This window comes from Etheostoma spectabile, unplaced genomic scaffold (assembly GCF_008692095.1).
Source record: "Etheostoma spectabile isolate EspeVRDwgs_2016 unplaced genomic scaffold, UIUC_Espe_1.0 scaffold00004112, whole genome shotgun sequence".
NCBI lineage: Eukaryota > Metazoa > Chordata > Actinopteri > Perciformes > Percidae > Etheostoma > Etheostoma spectabile.
Genome location: NW_022603109.1, coordinates 1 through 22,681, shown reverse-complemented (window position 1 = coordinate 22,681; position 22,681 = coordinate 1). Strand labels below are relative to the sequence as shown.

Below are 22,681 nucleotides of genomic sequence, written 5' to 3'. Positions count from 1 at the left end.
AACTAGCAAACCCACTTTAAAAATCACATCAAACTAATCACTATAAATGGTATTATCTCATCCCATATCTCATTTGAAAATATGTCAATATAATACAGAAAGTCAACATAAGGATAAAAACAAGTTAAGAACTTTGTAACATGAGTCAGCAGTGTTGAAAAGTATGTTGTAAGCAAACACAGAGCTCATGGTTTTGTTTATTAATTAACCAAACATGCCGAACTTCTGCTGGTCAAAGGTCCTTGTTGTCAGACTATGATATCTCTCTCTCATTCTTATGGATTCTCTCTCTCTCTCCCTCTCTTTAAGGCTTATCATTCCCAACTATATGCTTGAGGACTGACCTATGCAGGGTGTGTCGCCCACCCGTCCCTCCATCTTGTTCAGCATCCCACCAGTGGAGGTTGCACAGGCTACGTTGCCCTCACTATCGACTGCTACTGCTCCAACCGTGCCCATCTTCCCCCTACACAATTACACAGAATTAGGTGTGACTTACTTCATTTTTTTTTTAAAGAATGCCATAGGTTTAATCAGTTTGATACAGTAACCTGGTCACTAGGGGTGTACGATTCAGAAAATGTCACAATTCAATTCAGATTTTTCCACTTCTCGATTAAAGAAAACGATTCACAGTATGTAAATGTAGTTACTTTTTCCATGTATGTATGTATGTATGTATGTATGTATGTATGTTAAAAAAAATGATGTATGTGTATGTTGTGTAATGTCTGTAAGCTACTGGGACCTTGAATTTTTCCCTTGGCGATCAATAAAGTATCTATCTATCTATCTATCTATCTATCTATCATGTGATTGCAGTAGACATACAACAAAAATGCAGTAGAGTTTGAATCGCGATTTGAATACGAATAATTTTTTTGCACACTCTACTGGTCACCAAGTTAGAACCCTTTTTTGAGTATCAGGTCCTCACTGCTCTTGGCTCTGAAAAGTGTGTAGCTTGCTCTTTTGTAGAGAATGCAGCAGTAGTCAGCTGAGAGTTACAGCAATAACAATAGATTTCCAATGATGAGTGACCCGGAGTCACAGCAAAATAACCTGTGCAAACATCCATAGAAGCTCCTCAAACTTCTCCCGCTGCATAATCCAAACTGCCATTGTGGATTTGTGAGCTCAGTATGTTCCTGAAATATTACACTTTCCGATAAATGTTGACATTGATACTTCAGGAGGTTCTGAGATATGAAGAGGTAATACAGTAGTGTATTTATATATGTCTAGGAGAATCTGTGGGGGCTTTTCATTCAGCTAATTATCCTCCCTCCTGTCCTCCTTCCTCAAAGAAATGAAAAACTTGCCATCATTGAGAATGTTCCAGTCGCTTAAATGTGTCTCGGAAGAGATGAGGAGAGTAAAGGCTTCAAGAGGAGTTTTGAGCTAGGAACCCCAGGTGTATCCTATGACCAGTTTTTTTACAAAACTTCTGTCACAATCAGTTCAATTTGTTTACTGATTGTCAGCTAGTCTGATGAGATAGTTAAAGGATTGATTGCTGTGCAGTATGGATCAACATATAAGAAGTGTATAATGAAGCAGGAGTGGATTGAGAAGTTATTATGGTCGTCTTGACTTTTTTTGGGCATGTTTTTCCGTGTTTCATTTGAAACTGCTGTAAATCCAAACCAGTTGTGACTCACATTTGGCACTCCACAGGGTTGGCATCAGGTTCTAGGTTCTTTTTCCAGCGCATGCGAGAGTAGTCGGTGATGAGGGACTCTAGAGGCACCTCAGGGACACCCATGGACCGGGCGAACTGATTGGCCCCCTCTGCAGTCAGACATGCATGAGCTGTCTGAAATGGAGTTCAAGGAGTTAAAATAGAGATCAAAGTTCACGTCTGTAAAACACATCTTTGAACTAGTCCAAAACCTTTTTGTACATGGAAAACACAAGAGTTTTTTTTCTCATAGTATTTTTTATAAATGTTCTTTTAAGTTATACAAAATAAATTCCGTTTGAGCAGTTAAAGTCTTCTAGCCACAAGCGTGGCAAAGTCTATCATGTTTCTGACGCTTTGGCTGAGATGGAGATCCTACAGTACTGTGTGAAATATTGCTATTATGGCAAGAGGTTCTATGACTATTTCTAGGATATCAGAAAAGTATAGTGGCGTTATGGGCTATAGTTGATCCACGGTCCGTATGGATCAACATTCAAGGTTCGGAATGCATGTAAACCACAGATTACTTACAAAGTTTAACCATATTAACAGTTTGAAATAAATTGTTAATGTAGCGGTTACTTAAAGCACCTGTATTATGCTCATTTTCAGGTTCCTAATTGTATTTTGAAGTTGTACCAGAATAGGTTTACATGGTTTCATTGAAAAAGATTTTGTTGTACTGCACATTGCTGCAAACCCTGTTTTCACCCTGTGTGTTTGGGTCTCTGTTTTCGTTACAGAGTGAGACATCTCACTTCTTTACTATCTTTGTTGGGAATCACACATGCTCAGTAGCTAGGTAAGATCACATCAGCTAGATAACTCTTTCTCCAGCTTTGGTCAGTCCGAGGCAGGATTAGCTGGGAGACTTCTTCTAGACCAGGGACACTTGTGGAATACCTGCAGAACAGGGACATGGGAGTAGTTCTTTTGGAGATTATGGTCAACTAGTGGGTGTTGTAGCAGTGTTTTGCCATTGAGCACGAGCTAGTATGCTAGCGTTAGCATGCTACGGTTAGTGACAATGAAATAGGCTACTCTAGCATTGATTTATGACCATTATAGAAAGAACGGAGAACATGTATGTTTGTTTAATATCAATAAACGTAAAGGTAGGTTTTGCTGTCCGCTTCCCAACTCATTTTAACAGATAAAGAGAATGGTTTGCATGAGACAGCGCCACAGTGAACTGCATGCTGCGGATGCCTGTGTCTCTGCCAAGAGACGGGGTGAGGGAGAGAGAGGGAGAGAGAAGAAGGGAGACCGGCGGTCATGGCGGCGGTACTCTCTAACGTTTTTTTAACTCTGGGGTTTATGGGCAACTTCTTTTTCTTCAGCAATTGCACTGCAAAAGTAAACTCAGAGTCAACTTTGGAGAATGGGCGGGGGATTTTCTATGCTAATATCAAGGCTGCTGCTCTGCATTTGTGTACTGACATCACAAGACAGTTTTTACTTCGACACGTTTTTACCTCGTCACGTTTAATCTCGCAATATCTCGTGGAGATGAGCTCTCGTCACACCTCTAGTTAATGCATGTTTTTGGGGTCTTATTACACAATTCCCAATGTTATGTCTTGACCATCCTATATTTTAATGTAAGTACCTTGTCCATAACCAGTCTTGCTAGCTGGATAGGGTTGGCTATGTTGCGTACAGCAGACACGGCACCACTACCCAGTGTTTTCCCATCCATCACAATGGCATCCATCTCCACCTCTCCTTTGACGTTCAGCACAGACCCACACCCTAAAACATCATTTGAGAAATTATTTAAGAGTCTTTCCTCTGAGTACAAAGAAACCTTTGTATACAGAGGTGACATTTGGCCTATTTGCGGAACTACAGGACAACTCATGCAGTACTCATAAAAGTACCCCCCCCCCATCTTGATGCAGAGCAGGAAAGAGCAGGCACTATGTTATTCTTAAAGAGCCCCTATTATACTACATTTCAGCTTCATATTTGTATTCTTGGGGTATACTAGAATAGGTTACATGCCTTGATGTTCAAAAAAACTACTATAGCTGTGTTCAAAAACGTTCCCTCATTCACAATCACCTATATAGTGTTTATTAAATAGTGAACTATATAGTAAACAACCAATCCAGATTCCACACACTCACTGAACATATTTATGTTTAGAAGTGAAAGCCCATTCAGTTTTTCTTTTTCAGTTTTCATGGGCACTTTTGCTTGTTCTCCTCCTCCGGGAAAACACGACCACGTTGCATTGTGGTCTATGGGAGTAAAATGTAGGGTACATCGTATGTACACTCAAATTAGCTGTACATTGATGGTATTTTATAGTGGACTATATAGTGAATGAAATTAACTGCAGAGAATTCAAACAACTCTTTAAAATGGCAAACACACTATATTGTGCACTATTTCCATGTTTCTCATACTGCCCATAGCTGCAGTGCTCCCACCTGAAACACTCTGAGCTCTTGGCCCGTCTTTCTGAAAAGCCCAGTAGGCTCTGATCAGTCAGGTGACCCACTCTGTTGTGATTGGTCAACCAAATTCAAACCAGCCACTGGGCAGGCTGTTCTTACAGGCAGCACATTTGAAAAACTGGGCTGGCATTTTCTATCAATAACATCATTAATTTAGGAATTTCAAATAGGAATGTGGGAAAGCCATTTTTAAGGCAGGTGAGTGTTGTCTGTGGGAGAGAACGCTCCATTTGGAGGGAAATGTTTTTTTTTATAAATTTTTTAGTTTGTATACATCCATTACATAAACAAAATCTACATAACACACTAAAAGTTTAATAAGGGCTCTTTGATATTGAGAATACATGATGAGGCACCGTGGGTGATTTTGTGCGTTAAAGCGCACACGTTAAAATCTGTCCAATCTGATTTTTCTGTTACACGATTAAAACAACCTTTGACATACATATGTTCTATTGAAACAAGTTCCTTCTCAAGGCTATTTTGCAGAGGCACTGTTAATCCGTCAAGCACTCGTGATAACGACTTATTAATTTGTTATCTCGATATAACAAAGTTTATTTTCTCAAGATAATGAATTTATTATTTTGTTATCTTGACATAACAAAGATTGTTTTATTGAGATAACAAAATTAAAATTCTTCGGATCTACACGATTCAGCAACTAGTTTGCAGGTTTGTTATTACTTTTTGGCCGGCTAGCAAGCCCCAAAAAGTGTGTGTGGCATGCCTGTTGTTTTGTTTCCAGTCTAGCTAGATCCGTTGTGGTGCTGTAGTTTTTCGTTACCAGTTGTTGCAATAGCATTTGAAAAAACTACAACGTTTGCTAGGCCAAAAAAGAACGTTAATCATGCAATGAAAACATTTACGCCGTTAAAATGGGTTTGCGTTAACGCCGTTATTAACGCGGTTAACTGATAGCACTATGTTAAATACAACATTTTTTTGGCCTCTTGTTTGGCCCGGAAAAAGAGGGGCAAAACACTTCCAAATTATTAATTTATAAATCGAATACACATGGTAATGATTAAGGGTGTCAAGAAGGAGTCGACCAAAATTAAGTTACAATCTCGAATTTCAAAATAAAAAATGGACTCATCAATGCTGTCATGCCCCCATTTCATGTCCGGTCAGCTTTAAAAAACAAAAACACACATGTGCAGCCTGGATGATATATTAAGAGAACTTGATTCTACCACCACACCAGTGGAGGCACTAATGTGCTAGATTACTGCACACATGATAGCAGAAGAAGACCAGCTGTATACACACACACACACACACACACACACACACACACACACACACACACACACACACACACACACACACACACAAATTAAGTAAAACAATAGGAGTGAGTCATTTCATTTCAGGTTCATTAACCGGCTCTTCTGTCAGTTCTTCAACATTAATATTGAAGTGCTGCCAGCCTCCTCTAACGTAGCTACAGCCAGTCAAAAGATCAAACTGTGACACTAGAATCGAAAATGTAATCAGATCAAGGATTTGGAGAATTGTAACACCCCTAGCAATGATTAATCCAAACAACAACAAAGACTTTTCTGCATCCACAAATATGAGTTCAGTAAAAATTCGTTGAATTTGCACTTCAATAATCTTTTTACGCTTGTTTTAATTTATTTGAAAAGCCAGCTCTAGTTTCAATGAGTCAAGGCCATGACACTTAAACTTAAAATGTCGATGATTGTCATCACGAATCAATATTTTGTATTTTGGTTAAACCAAAGAGCAATCATTAATAACTTTTGTAATATGGTTTTTCTTTAACTTCTTGCAGCAGTGCCTCCACTTCAGAATTACTAAAGTTTGTCTTTTTTTCGGAGTCAAGGCCTCCACCGTCCTTGGCACGTCTTTTGGGCATTTCTCTAAGTGTGCACACGACACGGCCCTGCCATCTCATGCCCTTTTATGGTAACTAACGGGGCATTTACCTATGCTAAATAGGAGCAATGGGCACAAGCTTTCAATTTCCGAAGACATTGGGATTCACCGTTCTAAGAACACATCTGGAAAAAATTCTACTGTTTACGAACAAGTCATGAATGAGACGTAGACTATTTTTTAAGGGCTTTCTTAAGAAAACATTTAAAAGAAAGGTATTGGTGAATGAGGCCCAATGTTCTTAAATTATGCAACAAAGGTAATTTGTCACAATTAAGAGGAGAAGTGGCAAACATCTGATATTCAAAGTAAAATTATTTTAATCAAACAACAGCCATCTGGCCAATCATCTTGCCCAACTTTTACTTACTTCGCCTATGTCAAACCCTGACAAATACATAACACATGTAGACCTACAGAACATGTGCAAAACATGCAGATGTGGATTACTAAATGTACACCTAGTTTTTACATTACCTGCATTAAAGGAGGGGTTATTCTCCAGCTGGGTCACAGCCTCTACCACTGCATCCATGCTGCTGCCCCCCTCCCTGAGGATGGTGTACCCTGTGCGGGCTGCTGCGCGCACACCTGAAGTGGAGTTTTCTGACCGCGCCTTCGGGATGTGACCCGCCCCTCCATGGACCACCACTACTGGAAACATGCCTATCACCTGAGAAGGAAATGTGGAGAGATTACAAGTAACACAGCATGTAGAAACTTGTGTTAAACAAGCTATGTGTAAATAACAGTTTTAAGATGATCTTGTGAGTCTTATTTCCTGAATTACTGCCTGTTTTGCTCAACTGTAAGTTTCCAAAGTAACTATTTCTACTTAAGTCCATTAACTCTGTTAGGTATGAAAGGTATAAAAAATGGTAATGAGTAAAGTAAATAGCAACTAAAGCTGCCAGACAAATGTATATGGAGTAAAAAGTACAATATTTGCCTCTGTGATGTAGAGGCAGGCTATAAAGTAGCATATAAATGGAAATACCCCATAATGTACCTCACATTTGTACTTAATCTACTTACATCACACCACTGGTAATATCCAAAAAGCCCTCGATCATTTATTGTTCTCTGTCTCATTTCTGACAAAAAAAAAAGTTTAAAGAAGAAAAAAGTAACGTCTGTAATACATGTTATGTTTCTTCATTGGATATTGACTTAGATAAAAAGATTGGTGTTGTCTCAGGTCTACTGTTGGTCTCTCAGATAAACCGCTTTGATAGTCTCCAACACAAATTTGACACTAAACGCATAACAACAAAATAATGCTTAATGTTTCTTTGTCTAACCGCAAAATTTGTGAGACGTAGTGAAGTCTTTTGAAAATGCGTCATGTATTATTTATTACCGCTGTTTGAATAAAGGTTAACCAGTGGTCTCGCGCAAGCCCCATGGGCTATAAACCTTTACAGTGTTAGTAGCGTTAAACTAAATTAACCTAGCGTTTTATTTAAACAGTTGGCTAAAGCAGTATGTCATTTATTTGAAAATGTATTGAACGAGAGCCGCCTGGTGAGCTGTGTATTGGTATGTCGAATTGACGAGACACATGAAAAAAGGTTGACTAGCGTTATACTATGTAACAAGCAAGATGTATAAGAGCTACCATGGCTAATATCTGTCAACCAGTAGGCTAACGTTAAAACAACCGACCCGGGGTACGTATAAAACTTAACAATTTACTTTATAATTTGCTTAATGAAAATACTCAGTGCACCTACTTACCCTAAAGACTGACCTATTACAGCTTAACGAAAAGCTAACAGGCGACACGAAAGCCTGTGTGCACAGATAAAACAAACCACACCGTCGACAATATCACGGAGCAGTCACAAAAAGCAACATCCTTTCCAGGAAATGATAACAACACTTTCAAAATAAAATAGAACTGTTGCTAGCATGCAGCAGGCTGCGTTTAACCTTTAGTATGTCTGTAAAAAATTAAATGAGATATATAGAAAATATATGCAATGATATTTGTAAAATAGCCTAATTTTACGTTCACTATGGTGTTTTTACAGAGGAATGTCAATGTCTTTTTTGTTGTTTTCATTTGTATGAATCAATGTATTGATTCAATACAAATGAATTGTTTAAGATTTAGATTAGTGTTAGTAGTAGTAGTAGCAGTAGTAGTAGTAGGCCTAATACCTGTTTTTAAGTCATTACCTAAATTCCTTACTTTCTGATATGCAGTTACTGTAGTTGAATGTGCAATTGCCTTTGGTTTTCCCCCTGAACATTGCTGCCCTAAATAGGAACTTCCCTTTGGTCAAAGCTGTTGACGAGCAAGTCAAGCAATGCGTCGTTACATCAGCCGTAATGTTCAGGGAAATGTTTGTTGGTTTGAGTATATTATTAGATGATGATGATGGTGATGATGATGAAGGGTTTGGGCTAAGCCTGTGTTGTATTTTTTCTGCAGTGCCCGTTCAAAACTAGCCGATTGCTTGGCCTCTGGTATTACTGCTTGCAGCTTTCATCAAAATCCAGAGTTAAAGCTCCACATAACATATGTTGAGTCGATTGGTGTTGATAATGGCTCTCTCTCTCTCTCTATTTCACTCTTCACTTGAACTAAACATTTGAATGCAGGCCTTGTATTGCGCAGGATGGCCGTAGGAATCACTGACAAACTGAGTGGGGCAATCTTTGTAGGAGTGTGGTGGTCCTCCCCCCGGAAAATGTATCATAAGAGCAAAACGTGATTAACATCATGTGACATGCCATGTGAATCTGCTCGGGTGCAAGGTAGCAGTGAAAACGTGGAACAGATATCCACAGATGTGGAATGGATTTGATAATGAAGCACTGACACAGCCTTTACAAAAGCGCAGAGTCGATGTATTTGGAAATGCCTACTCCAAACTACCAATGTATGCAGTATGAAACTGGTACATTTATTTAGCAGTATACTAGGCCAGGTTTAGCCCTTACACAAGCTCTCCAAGCACTAGACAAAAAAAGAACTCATACTACTTTTGCAATTGAAAAATAAAACTTATTTAGCTTTGATTTTTTTTGATTGTTTTGTTTGTGACCAATGTTTTTTTTTTTTTTAAACTTATTTCCCTTGAAAATAATGTTAAAAGAGAGTCGTGCTGTCATTTAGGTGTGATAATTCTGGTTTGTCCTGCAGGTGTACTAGTGTTATGTACTTTATGTTGTGATATGTGCACTGTATACATGGTACATGGATAACAAAAGAGAGTTAGCATTGTGATATAACTGGTGCCATACATTTATTACATGTTACTATCTCTGTTTAAAAAATAAAAAAAGACAATTGTTAGCTTTGGTGGTTTCCCTTTGGTCCTAATTACATATACCATAGCCTGTTATCACATATGTACAATGTACCTTACCAACTGAACTGACATTTCTTAAATATGTATTTTTGCAAGAAAAGCAAATACAACAAACACTAATATGAACTGAAATATTAAATATAATGTACACTACCTGACAAAAGTGTGGGGTCACTTACAAATTTCCACACCACTCCATTATAGAGAGAATACCAGCTGATCTGAATGGGGGGCTGATCTTTAATGCAATATCTACTTCGCCCATTACCAGCAACTATTCATCCAATGTTCCAAAGGCACATTATGTTTACTAATCTGATATCATTTTAAAAAACGAACTGAGAAAATATTGGAGACGCCCTTTGCAATTATGTAAACACATAATGTAATCTGAAAATGACTGACCTGGCAAAAAAACAATGCGACTGATCTCAGCTGGTATTCTGTCTACAATGGAGTGCAATGGAAATTTCTAAGTGACCCCAAACTTTTGACCGGTAGTGTCAGTTGTTCAGTAGGCTGCTGTGTTTCAGGCACAAAAGCTAGTAGGCTATTTGTCAAACTTAATATTCTTATTGTTCATTTTCCTTGTCTTGCAGCATTGCCAAAACATGTGCATAATATACATCAAAACAAATGAGGAATTACGCTATACAATCTTAGTTAAAGTGGCAATCCTTAGGGAACTGGTGTTAAGTGTTCATCACAATGTGGGAAGAAACTGTTCTTGTGTGTTCTTGTTTTGGCAAACGGTGTTCTGTAACGCCGCCTACCAGACAGGAGAAGCTGAAAAGCTGAATTTCTCTGTCGACTCATAACAGTAGGCTACCTTTTCAACTAGCTAGCAAACAATGTAGCTAATGTTTTGTTTTGCTAAGGAAAAGCTACAGGCTAACTGACTGACCTTCAAGCAAACAATGAACTGTTTTGTTTAAGAATAGCTACAGGCTAATAACTGATATTTTAGTAAGCTAGCATACAATTAATTGTTTTGTTCAAAATTAGATACAGGCTAATTAACTGATGTTTAAGTTAGCTAGCAAACAATTAACTGTTTTGTTTAAGAATAGCTACAGGCTAATTAAATGATGTTAGCTAGCAATGAAGTGTTTTATTTAAGCATGTAAACTGTGACGGAATACAGGCTAGCTGTAATTTTTAAAGCAGTTAAATTGTAATCTCAAAGACTTCCATTCAAATAAATGTCTGTTAAGTTACTATCTATCACTGAAGGAAGTAACAAAGTGGTAATTGAGCCTACCTGATTAAAGTATTGCAATATTTGTACATTTGCAGTATGATCTGGGTGTCTGGCGTGACATCTTTCAGAAAACAATCGGACAATTATGAAAACTTAAAGCTCATGCCTCAACAAGACTACTGTTCTTCATACTTAACATTATTCAGGGAAAGCAGCATCGGCACAATGACTAGTATTTACTAGTCACTAGGAACTAGTTATGTTACTAGTATTTGTGATACATAATATTATTATTACTCTTCCTATTCCGGCAGATTTTTTGTCCTTGCAGTGTTGCCAACACAAACGGATGGGTTGGGAATGCTGTGTTATTGTTATGGTTTTTGTTTTTGTTTCCTGTTATTATTGTGCATTTGTTCTGTTTCCTGTTTTCTGGTATTCTCCGTGTCACTCCCTGATATAAGTCAAGTGCAGATTTGAGTTGCGCATGCTCAGATTTAAACGGTTTACGGCATGTCAAACTGAAATTTGGGAAATACATAAAATAATAAATGTTTCTCATTAAAAACAATAACAGAAGATGGGGATCATTACAAAAACGTTTTATCCATCCATCTATCCATCTTCGACCGCTTATCCGGTATCGGGTCGCGGGGGCAGCAGCTCCAGCAGGGGACCCCAAACTTCCCTTTCCCAAGCCACATCAACCAGCTCCAACTGGAGGATCCCGAGGCGTTCCCAGGCCAGGTTGGAGATATAATCTCTCCACCTAGTCCTGGGTCTTCCCCGAGGCCTCCTCCCAGCTGGACGTGCCTGGAACACCTTCCTAGGGAGGCGCCCAGGAGGCATCCTTACCAGATGCCCAAACCACCTTAACTGGCTCCTTTCGACGCGAAGGAGCAGCGGCTCTAGTCCAAGCTCCTCTCGGATGACTGTGCTTCTCACCCTATCTCTAAGGGAGACGCCAGCCACCCTCCTGAGGAAACCCATTTCGGCTGCTTGTACCCTGGATCTTGTTCTTTTGGTCATGACCCAGCCTTCATGACCATAGGTGAGGGTAGGAACGAAAATTGCCCGGTAGATCGAGAGCTTTGCCTTCTGGCTCAGCTCCCTTTTCGTCACAACGGTGCGATAAACAGAATGTAATACCGCACCAGCTGCTCCGATTCTCCGACCAATCTCACGCTCCATAGTCCCCTCACTCGCAAACAAGACCCCAAGGTACTTAAACTCCTTCACTTGGGGTGAGGACTCGCTCCCTACCTGAAGAAAGCACTCCATCGGTTTCCTGCTGAGAACCATGGCCTCAGATTTAGAGGTGCTGATCCTCATCCCAGCCGCTTCACACTCGGCTGCGAACCGATCCAGAGAGTGCTGAAGGTCACAGACCGATGACGCCATCAGGACCACATCATCTGCAAAAAGCAGCGATAAGATCCTCAGCCCACCGAACTGCAACCCCTCCCCCGCCCCCAACTACGCCTCGATATCCAAAAACGTTTTAGCTATCTCTAATTGTTTGGTTGCTAAGGTTAGCTGAAAACGCCATTCAAGTGACAGCCTTTGCTGTGTTCGAAAACGTTTTAGCTATCTATGGCTGTTTGATTGCTAACGTTAGCTCAAAATGCCATTCAACTGACAGCCTTTGTTGTGTTTGATTTCTAGCTTGTAGCCAGCAGTGACCCAACTTGGTTAAGTAGGTCCATTTTTACTGGACTGACATTAAAGAAGTCTCTCATTAGCATCTTGTATGCTACTTGTCGCAGAGTGACACATGCGCAACTCACATCTTCACTCGTTGCAAAGTGACGCACGCAACTTACATCGGGGAGTAACACCCCGTGTGTCCTCCCTTGTCACCTAGTTGTACATCCTGTCTTGTGTCTGTTCTGTTTCCTGTTTTATTGTGATACTCTGTTTTTATGTCTAGTCTCGTCTGGTTTTACCAAGGGGGTAAGCCTCTCCTCTCTAAGCGTAGCTCCCATGGCGCCATTTTAATGCTACAAAGCCATCACCTGCAGTTAGCATCCCATTGTATTAAAGGCTCCATTACCTTGTACCTCACGTTGTGGCTCCATAGCAGACGTTTTTGTAAAAATAGGCTAGCGATTGTGTCATAACCACCATGTTGCCAGGTGAAGCTCACAGACAGTTTGGACTTACATCAGCTGTTTAGGTTTAATTACTAATGTTAACTAGCATGTTGGTTAGCAGTAATTAGCCTGTGCCTATGTTATCTCCTAACATATACCTTCGCCCACCGTCTCTGCTGATTGGGAATAATTACGATTTCTCTTATCACAGCTACCAAAAGACTTACAACTTTTCAGACACGTTGCCCATGTCACAACTACGTCGTCAAGCTCAGTTGGAGGCTGCGCAGTAACACTCAGCCATCACCGGAAAAGAGCTGATATCCTTCATTCGTCTTTGTCCAGAACAACGGGATCTGTTGGTCCACTTCTTTAACTGTCTCTAGGTTTTACTACCTGCCTTGTGTTTTTCCGCCTTTGTGATTGTGGTCCCTGCCCTGATGTGTTTCAGCTGTTGTATCACCTATGACCTCTTGTATTTAACCTCTGTGTTCCCTTTGTCTCTTGCCAGGTCCTTTTGTGTGTTTGTGTGCTTGTTCGCCGTTTGCCTGTTCCAGTCAGTGTGCTCAGCTTTTGGACTCTTCCCTGTGGTATTTTTCCCCCTAGAATTTTCCGTTTTCTCTTTGGACCTTTTTTGGATTTTTGCCTTTTTGGATTTGGGCCTTTGTTTTTTCCTTGTGTCGTACAGATATGTCTTTTCTCAGAGATTCGCCTGCTCATGGAAATCTCAAAACACAGCACTAAATTGCCCATGGACTACAATGCAAAATCATCGGTAAATCAGTGTGAACAGAGCTCAAAACCACCCCATTTTGGGGCCACATCGATCTGTCGCCATACTTTAACGTCAAAATAATTAAAACTTAAACTGGTCACAAGACTTTTGACTTTATTGGGTTAAATTGGTATTCTGAAGCAAGGTTTGTTTCATCACATTTTTAAGACTGTTTCAGAGATGGTGAAGCTAGAGTGTACAATATCCCACCTATCTAAACCAATAAAGGCAAGTACTAGACTATCAGAGGCAGAGTAGAACAGGACATACTTTCGCCAACCTAGGAAATGCAAATTTGCTGCGCAAGATCATTGTGATTGGTTTAAAGAAATGCAAACAACCCAGAGCATTTATTTTCCTATTCAAGAATGTCTCTGGTGTAGCCAGGCCTTATTCACAGCAGTCTGGCAATGCAAGACAACTCAAGTAGAGACAGGTATCTCTGGGCCCTTTATGATGCTGCTCTTGTTGCCGTTGTGTGAGTGACAGCTGGCCAGCAACTTGTTACAACCACAATCACTTGTGGTGCTTTTTTAACTCCAAAAAAGGCAGATAACCACAGTTTCATGTTATAATGGATGTTTGTGTGCTATAATATAACATATGCATAGGCATATTAGTGGCTTGCTTTGACCATCACAGTTATAAGGGGACATTAAGGCATGGATTTAATAAGCAAAAGTAATTACCGTTAACCTTAGTGTTATATGTGAGTATGACAATTTCAAATTTCATTCGCAATGGCAGAGTGAAGCTTGTTCCTGCAGGATATCCATTCGTGCCCGTTGACTCCAGGGGAATGAAGAGGAGTTTGGTTGTAACGTCGCTGTATCCTGCAACCACCCGCACTCAGAAACACACAGTGAAACACAGGGATTCATTTCCAAAAAGACGCGTTAGCCCGCTGCAGACGGCTTGCAGCGGACTTCAGTGTACTCTAAGTTGCGTGTGGCATCTTTAGCGCATGTGTGTCAGTTCAGTTTCGTTTTACTCCCAGTTTATTAATATTGAACGTGCCACATTTACAAATTGCCCCAAATTCACGGCACAGGGTACCCAGATACACCCTCTAAAGTGTGATTAATGGTTGTGCAGAAGAGGCTCCACGCAGACCTTTCGCTGTAGCGTGTGTAGGTGGCCTGAAATTTATACTTGTGCGTTTATATCTTAGCAGGGCAGGTGTGTGTGTGCTGGGGAGTGTGGCAGAGCGAATGAGAGAGTGACGGGGATTATCTACGTACGTAGATTTTACGCAGAAGCATAAATCATGCTTAAGTGTGAAGTAGATCAGATGAAGGGTTCACAAGATATTCGAACTATAGACAGCCAGACTGACACACTCACACACACACACACACAGATATTTCCTTCTTTCTTGCTAGATGCCTCTCCCAACGTGTTACTAGCTCCAGACTTGCAGCTACTCCTCCTCTCAGTACGTTTCCCCTCTCAGTTGATTTAAATAGCGCTGCAGCTCAGTGAGCTGACCATGGTGCTGAAATTCACATCTGTGAACTGATATTACAATCCACTATGAACTTACTGTGATACTGTTGGATCAACTGGTTTACATACAAGTGTGGTATATCCTAATTTTCATACAGGATCCTAACTGTAAAAATATTGTCAATTTCTAAACCAAATCGTGGTCTAAAATGAATATTTCAGTTTTCCTAAATCTGGATCAGTGGATTAAAATAATTCAATAAAGTACATTGTTTCTAAATTTTGATTAATGTGACACAATGAAATTGTCTTGTTTTATACAGTTAGTGTGGTTTACATTTCCTTTTGGACATTCCCGTGTAATTAAAAAAAAAAAATATTGTAACCCCTCTCCGCACAGCCTATAACTACAATGTTGTACACTGACATACTGTAAATGTCACCCTATTGGCATACATGTGCCTGACTGTGTGGTGAACCTCAGGCTCCAATCAGACTGTTTTTCAGTAGTGTGCGTGCGTGCGTGCGTGCGTGGTGAGAACTGCTGGAAGGATGGGAAAGGAGGAAGGACAGAAGGAAGTAGTGGAGAGAGAGAGAGAAAGAGGGATAGGAGGAAAAAAGAAAAAGGGGGATGCACGTCATTCTATGTCACACGCTGTGATTGGTGGGAGAGAGGAGGAGGAGGAGGAGGAGGAGGAGGGTGCTCTTACTGTGAAGGGTTTCCCACAATACCTGAAAATGGTTCTTTAGACTTCCATTCATTTTATCTTATGCATTACTAATATAATTTTATTAGGATCTGTAGGTCTACTTCACGTGCACTAGGCATACAGCACATTTCTTTTTTATAGTCTCATTTACCTCTACACCCATAGCTGAGGTAAAGAGACCAAAGAGGAGAATAGCAGAGAGTGAGCAAGCTCCAGATAAGAATAAATCCCAAAAAATCCCCCCAAAAATTAAATTGTGATTGAGTGAACATTTAGGGAAGGTCGTATAGGAAGGTGTTACACCATAAAAGCCAAAAAAATCATAGACAGTTAAAAAAAATGGACCAACAGATCCCGTTGCTCTGGAGCAATCAGCAGAGACAGACAGCATAGGTATAACAGTTAGTTAGGAGATAACATAGACACAGGCTAATAATGCTAATTAACATGCTAGTTAACATTAATAATTAAACCTAAACAGCTGATGTAAGTCCAAACAGTCTGCGTGCTTCTCCTGACAATACGGTGATTTGTCGGTTATGCAACGGTAAGTCGCGTGGATATGGCACAATCGTTAGCCTATTTTTACAAAAACGTCTGCTACGGAACCATAACATGAGCTACAATGAAATGGAGCCTTTAATACACTTTTGTGTTTCTTTAGAAATAAACAATGCACAAACAGAGTCTTTAAACGCTTCAGATGTAAAGTTAGTTGCTGTCAAAGTGACGCAAAAATGAATGGCAGTCAGTGGAATGCTAATGGCGGGTGAGTGCTTTGTAGCATTAAAATGGCGCCATAAGAACTACGCTTCGTAGACGCCCGCTTAGCCCCTTGGACAAACGGAGGTTTACCGTACGTTCACACCCCCACCAACTTGAGCATCTAAATTCACGGGAAGTCGTTCATTTTCAATGGAAGCCGGCTTCTCTCAGCAGCAAGGAGCGGCAAATCTGTCGGCGTTGAGTTTTGAGCATGTTGAGCGTCAACCCGAAATTAGAAATTGTTCAACTTTATGGTAATGAGCCATGACGCAGTTCAGCGGCTAACGCCAGCCGCCAGTCAGAATATAGACGTCCTTTGCGCTGGCTTATCCCGGAGAAACATACAATGTAAACTTTTGTTCTTACCAAAACATTCATTCTGAGGACAAGCTCATAATCGCCGTTGCTAGGTTACCTATCATTTATGATACAACGTTTGTACCTAGGGATCAATTAGCGCTACCTGCCGGTCACATGGTGTCTAATGGTCCCTCACAGTGAGTCCTGCTCGGGTCACTTGGTTAGTCTGGCGGCTGCTCGATCTGCCTGCACGCCTCTACGGCTCAGCGGCTAACGAGCAAGCTAACTGCTAACAGACTCCACTGCAACCAATTAAAAATACAACTTCTGTCATTATGTAATTTATAGTCTAGTGTCATTGTATTGGCCGTGGCTGCGGGTCAAACAGAGACGTCAGAGCGGCCAAAGCGTCAAAAAGCTTCCCCGTACTTTTTGACAAGCGTCCTTGGGGGGGCGGCCAGAGCTTTTTTGCAGCTTAAGTCGGTGGCGGTGTGTACGTACGGTTAGGAGGCCAAGGCAGTGAGGAAGAGAAGAGAGAGGAGGTGACTCATTGCTGTTGTTGCTATTTTAGGGATTCTGTTTGGCTAACGTGGTCTTTAGCTTGTTGTTACACTGCCACCTACAGGCTTGGCATGCTCTTGACAGCATAGATTATATACAAGTACGTGTAACTGAACACTTTTCTGAAAACTGACAGCTGTGCACAATTTTATTTTTGAAACCCTTAAAACCCCATTATGTTGATATATCATAATTTCCCCCTTAAAAACCTGTGCAAATAATACAAGTAGGCCTATCTTATTTTGGCTATAGGCCTAATATAGGCTAATATAGCCTAGTCTTATTGGCCTAGATTTTAACAATCGTTTTAAGGAGGGAAATAAAAAATAAGGGATTCTTCCGTCCGTTTATCATGGTCCTAAATCCCACAATGCACCTTTGAGGAACCCTTATTTCCTCAGTGTGCTGTAGGATGGCGTGAGCGCGCATCTTCACAGTGAGTGGAGCCCCCCATTCTGAAATGAGGGCTGCGCGCTCCCGCCGCTAGAGAAGTGAACGCGCTCGAGAGGCTGCGGTCCCATTGACGGTTCCGTCTCCCTGACAGCAGCATCAGCATCAGTATCAGCGGCGGCGCTGGAAAACAAGAAGTCGCCGCCTCGCCCCGCAGCCACACAGCCACACAGCCAGCCCGACGGACCGAGCGGAGACCTGAGCCGCCTCCAGGGGACCCCCCCCCTCTCTGCCTGGCCTGAAGGAAGGAACCGAGATCCCGCTCCCGTGTGCCATCATCCCGCACGACCGCCGGAGACATGGGCTCCCCGTAAAGCGGAGGTGGTGGAGGGGAGAGGCGGGCGGGCGGGCGGTGGGAGGGGGGTGGGGGGAGAAGACAGCGGAGCAGCGAGAGGGAGAAAGAGAGGCTGAAAACGGCCACCGGGAACCGAAGCGCTACCACCACCGCTTCTACTACTACCACAGCTAGCACCGCCGCCGCCGCCGCCGCCCTGGGTGCCCCCCGCCACCGCCATGGGAACTCCGCATCAGTCTCTCCAACCGCCGCTTTGTCCGTGGGCCATGTCGTGATCCGTGGGCTCCGCCAGCGGGTTTTCTATCCGTGATCCCGACCGAGGCGAGGAGGAAGAGGAGGAGGAAGACGAGGAGGAGTAGGAGGGAGGGAGGGAAGAAGGGACGGTGGTGGTGCTGGGGAAGATGTTCGCCTCGGTGGGCCCTCGGGGCGGCCCGCGCCCACCCGTAGCCCCGGCTATCCCGGAGCCGGACCTGAGCCATCTAACGGAGGATGAGAGGAAGATCATCATGGCTGTGCTGGCTCGGCAGCGGGAGGAGGAGGCGAAGGAGGAGGCCATGTTAAAGTAAGAGAGAGAGAGAGAGAGAGAGAGAGAGAGAGAGAGAGAGAGAGAGAGAGAAAGAGAGAGCTAGATAGGAGAAGTGTGTGTGTGTGTGTGTGTGTGTGTGTGTGTGTGTGTGTGTGTGTTGTGAGTGTGTGTGTGTGTGTTTGTGTGAGAGAGAGAGTGTGGGAGACTGGGCCTGGGCTATTTCCTAAATGTCAATCCACCTCTGTTCTCTCTTATGGATGAAATGTGTCAGTATAACTGCACTGTATCTGACCATGCATATGTTGTGTGTGTGTCTGTGTGTGTCAGAGAGAGAGAGAGAGAGAGAGAGAGAGAGAGACTGGGCCTGGGTTATTTCCTTTAAGTCCATCCACCTCTGTCCTCTCAATATGTATATGTGTGTGTGTCTGTTTGTGTGTGTGCGGGTGTGTTTGTGTATGTGTGTGTGTGTGTGTGTGTGTGCGTGTACATCCTGCAGGTTCCCTCCACACTACAGGCCCATGCAGGCTACAGCTGTGTAAAAAGGGAACACATTCAAGGGCCAGTGTAGCGCAGGGTTCACCTCCAGTTTGCAGATTCTCACTGCTCCTCTCCTGTAAGAGGCCTAATGAGTGTGGTGGTGGGTCAGGTGTAACTTTGCTCAGGAGGGAAAAAGAAGAACAGGAATGGTGGGAGGGTGAAGGGGTGTGTCACCATGCCCGTCATAAGCAGCGGCAGCAGCATCACACACTCCATTCAGATGAAAAATAATAACTGCTTTCTCATCTGCACTTTGCTCCCTTATATCATCATTATCAATAACCCCAATGCATTGGACAAGTGGCGAGTATTTGGACTTCACCAGAGATATTTCATTTATAGATGCAGCAAAAATTTGCTAAAAAAAAAAGCTCAATGAAGCCTGGCATTGAGACTAGTAAAAGCAAAAACCCTCCCTGTTGGCTTTTATCTGTGCAGCATCCATCTCAACAGCTGCTGTTCTCAGCTCTGGGGTGCGGTTGAGCCTTTCCCAGCCGTATGCACTGTATGTAGGCCAGTGCTCTTGCAACAGACATCGCACAGGCTGTTATAGAACCAGTAGGCCTATAGCAGGGGGAGGAAAAGGTGCCTGTGTAATGTCATTTTGAACCAGGAGTGACTTATATTCACTGTGTGCATAAACCTCCTCCTCCTCCTCCTTCTCTATACATGCATGGAGAATTGTCTACTCCAGATATATTTGTCACTGTGCAGAAATGAACCCACATCCATCCATCACCCCTTTTACTCCAGGACCAGAAAGGCATCAAAACGATGCCTTTCTCAGGTTCTCTGCATGGTCTGCATGGAGCTGCATGCATAGACGGCCAGATAGAAAGATAGGCCGACCCACCTAAGCGAAGCGCTCCTCAAGCTTTACGTCCCTGTTCTATTTTAAGCCCTCCTTGCGGACTGATAGCCCAGCACTGGAACGGAAGATCGATTCATTGCATCTAAAGAAGGAAACGTCCAATATATAGCTCCGGCTCTAAGTGGCTATATGCATCATTTTCAGTAATGTATTAGAAGCCGTGGATTCACTCATATCATACTCAAGCTGTTGTCAACACAGACATGTATTAACCTACATTGGCTTCAGCAGTGTTTCCTCTCATCACTGTTTGGATAGAGATTGCCATGGCAAAGGGGTGTATGCGTGCGTGTGTGTGTGTCTTTACAATCTGCACTGAAAAGCTGCCCTGGTTGACTAATACATGCATGGTGAGTGTTCTAGCAGTAGGGTAGTGTGGGTTGTAATGCAGAGAGGCCGAGAATACACTCTCACACTCTGTGTGAATTTTGAGATATACTCACCATCAGTCCGCTTGCTTTGATACCGTACAGGATCACAGCACATGTATGCATACAGTACCTCCCTGTTGGTATATAGCCACAGCAACAATGAGGACATGGTAAATAAATTGTGAGTAAACAATAATCTCCTGTCAATAATTATCATGAGGTAAACTGGTATATGATGAAAATAAATGTCATGTACAGAAAGAAAGTCGGATAAACTGTAAGTGATAGTATGCCTCTGCTACATCTATTCTTCATAGATAGAATACTCTTTTTATTACACTAAAAATACTGCATTTTCAAGATTTGATTAATTAGAAAACTATTCAAGTTATGTAAGGGGTAAATGATCACCATTTGCCTACTAATATTCAGTGTTTTTAACAACTGATAGAAAACACAGTCGAATTGAGAGGAATCTGTATATAAAAAAAACACCAATAAGAACAAATTCGAAACTTCACTGCATAACGACAAAGGGTGTTAGTCTGTGGAATAATAAATAAAAAATGAACAATTTATTCAAACTAAAAAGACTGTTCAGAAACTATATATTGAATGGCTGTGAGATGGAGCAGTGATTTGGTTGTTTGGTTATTTCTTGTTTGTCGAGTGTTTTAATGCTTTTTTGGTTTATCTCTTTGGATTATTTTGTTCTTATTGTTGTCCAAAAGGGTTGATTTGTTCAAGCCGACTGAGTTGAACAAGGACACGGATGCCAAATGAATCTCTATTATCTATGAACAATGCATAAAAAAGAAGAGGGGGTAGGACCAGAAAAGTTCTCAGCTACTTCCTGCCCCTTTTGAACATGAATCATATTATTTAAATTGCTTATTTGTTACTAATATGTTGCAGAGGAACCTGATTGTTTTTTTCTGTTTTTAATGCATATACGTTTGTGTTTGTATATTCTACATTTACTGTATGTTCAATACATTGACTAATAAAAATGAAAATAAATACAATCCTCTTTAGAGGCCTAAATCCCAGTCACCTAAATGGAGAGTACAGGAACACAGTACAGTAAAGATTCGGCATACAGCAATATAACTAAGCATTGATGACCAACGAGTAGCATTCTCTCACTCTTTTTTAAACATAGGAATTACACCTGCATTTCATTGATACAATCAAGCACAATTGTTCAAACTTGACAGCTTAGCTTGGGTAGGATGGCCCTCCCTACTGCACTGGACTGGTGAAACCAGAAACTCAGTGGAAGGAAATCCTTGCATTGCATTGCAATCACTCAATGTCCATATTAGCCATACTCTCTGTGTAGAAATTGATCACTTATTTTCATTACACAGAGAGCTTGTTGATGTCAGTGGCCTCACTGTGTTGATCTTGCTTTTAGCCTTAAATGAATGTACAGGACTACATCCGTTGTGAAAGGTGGTGTTTCAGCGTTTATTGCTTGCATCTGGTTTTCCTTGACTACAGTAGACAAGCAAGATAGCTGATCTGCAATGCATAATTTGGATGCAAAAATTGCAATATTGTTATCTGAGCTAACTAAAAATTGTGGGCTCTGTGTCAGTGTTCTGTATGTGTGTGTATGTGTTGCAAAAAAGCGACTAGCGACAAATATAGCGACTTTCTGTAGAAAGGAGACGCCAGAATCGTCCATCAAGTGAGAGCTCTTTTTCTCCTGCAGCTGCCACAGTCACCTATATCTGTCACTTACTAGTCTATTTCCACAACGTTCCCCATCGCTTTCTTTGTGTTGGCGTTCTGAGGACTATGGCTAACTGCTCCTCAGATCTCTGCAGGGTAAATCCAAACAGCTAGCCAGACTATCTGTCCAATCTGAAAACACGACTAAAACAACTTTTTAACACAAACGTTCCACCAAAACATGTTCCTTTACGAGGCTATTTTGCAGCGGCACCGTGGCTCTGTCCGGCGCTTAGCGCTGCCCAAGACGATTGATTGTGATTGTGATGGTTTAAAGAAATGCCGGTAAGCTAGAGCACGTTCTTCTCCCATCCCTTAATGCGGTGTGGACTAGCCGGACCCTCCTCCGCAGCGCTGTGGAGGAAGGTCTGGCTGTGAGAGACTACTTTTGACTGAGCAGCAGCGAGCCGATGGGCGCGTCATGTAGTGGGCCGTGGCTTTGCATGGCAGCTCTGCCACCATCGCTGTATGTGAGTGGTCTGTGGATAGGCAGAAAGGTGTTATATAAATGCAGTGAGTTGGGAAAAATAATGAAATACAGAACCAAGCAATGAAGTGAATGGAAACCAATGCATGTCTGAAATGTTACAACAAATACAGAACAAAAATGTGGAGTATTGACCCATTCACAATGTTTGTTTGCAAGAACCCAGAGTACAAAACTCCTGCGTC

At 41.8% G+C, this 22,681-nt stretch overlaps 1 protein-coding gene across 1 annotated transcript; it reads right to left on the bottom strand.

The window, feature by feature from the left end:
• Positions 1–197: 197 nt before the first annotated feature.
• asrgl1 (asparaginase and isoaspartyl peptidase 1) lies at positions 198–7,910 on the bottom strand. Its single transcript, XM_032507729.1, has 5 exons — positions 7,789–7,910; positions 6,529–6,724; positions 3,294–3,436; positions 1,662–1,816; positions 198–466 (listed from the first exon to the last, which is right to left on the bottom strand). Exons 2-5 carry the CDS (start codon positions 6,713–6,715, stop codon positions 325–327), a joined length of 627 nt encoding a protein of 208 aa, XP_032363620.1. The 5' UTR covers positions 6,716–6,724; positions 7,789–7,910; the 3' UTR covers positions 198–324.
• Between the last annotated feature and the right edge of the window lie 14,771 nt (positions 7,911–22,681).

Excerpts from the sequence above, each read along its gene's own strand:
- asrgl1 (XM_032507729.1), bottom strand. The coding sequence starts at position 6,715 with ATGTTTCCAGTAGTGGTGGTCCATGGAGGGGCGGGTCACATCCCGAAG. Across the intron at positions 3,437-6,528 it reads TAACCCCTCCTTTAATGCAG|GGTGTGGGTCTGTGCTGAAC; the intron begins GTAATGTAAAAA and ends ATGATGTTTTAG. Across the intron at positions 1,817-3,293 it reads CAAGACTGGTTATGGACAAG|ACAGCTCATGCATGTCTGAC; the intron begins GTACTTACATTA and ends ACTCCATTTCAG.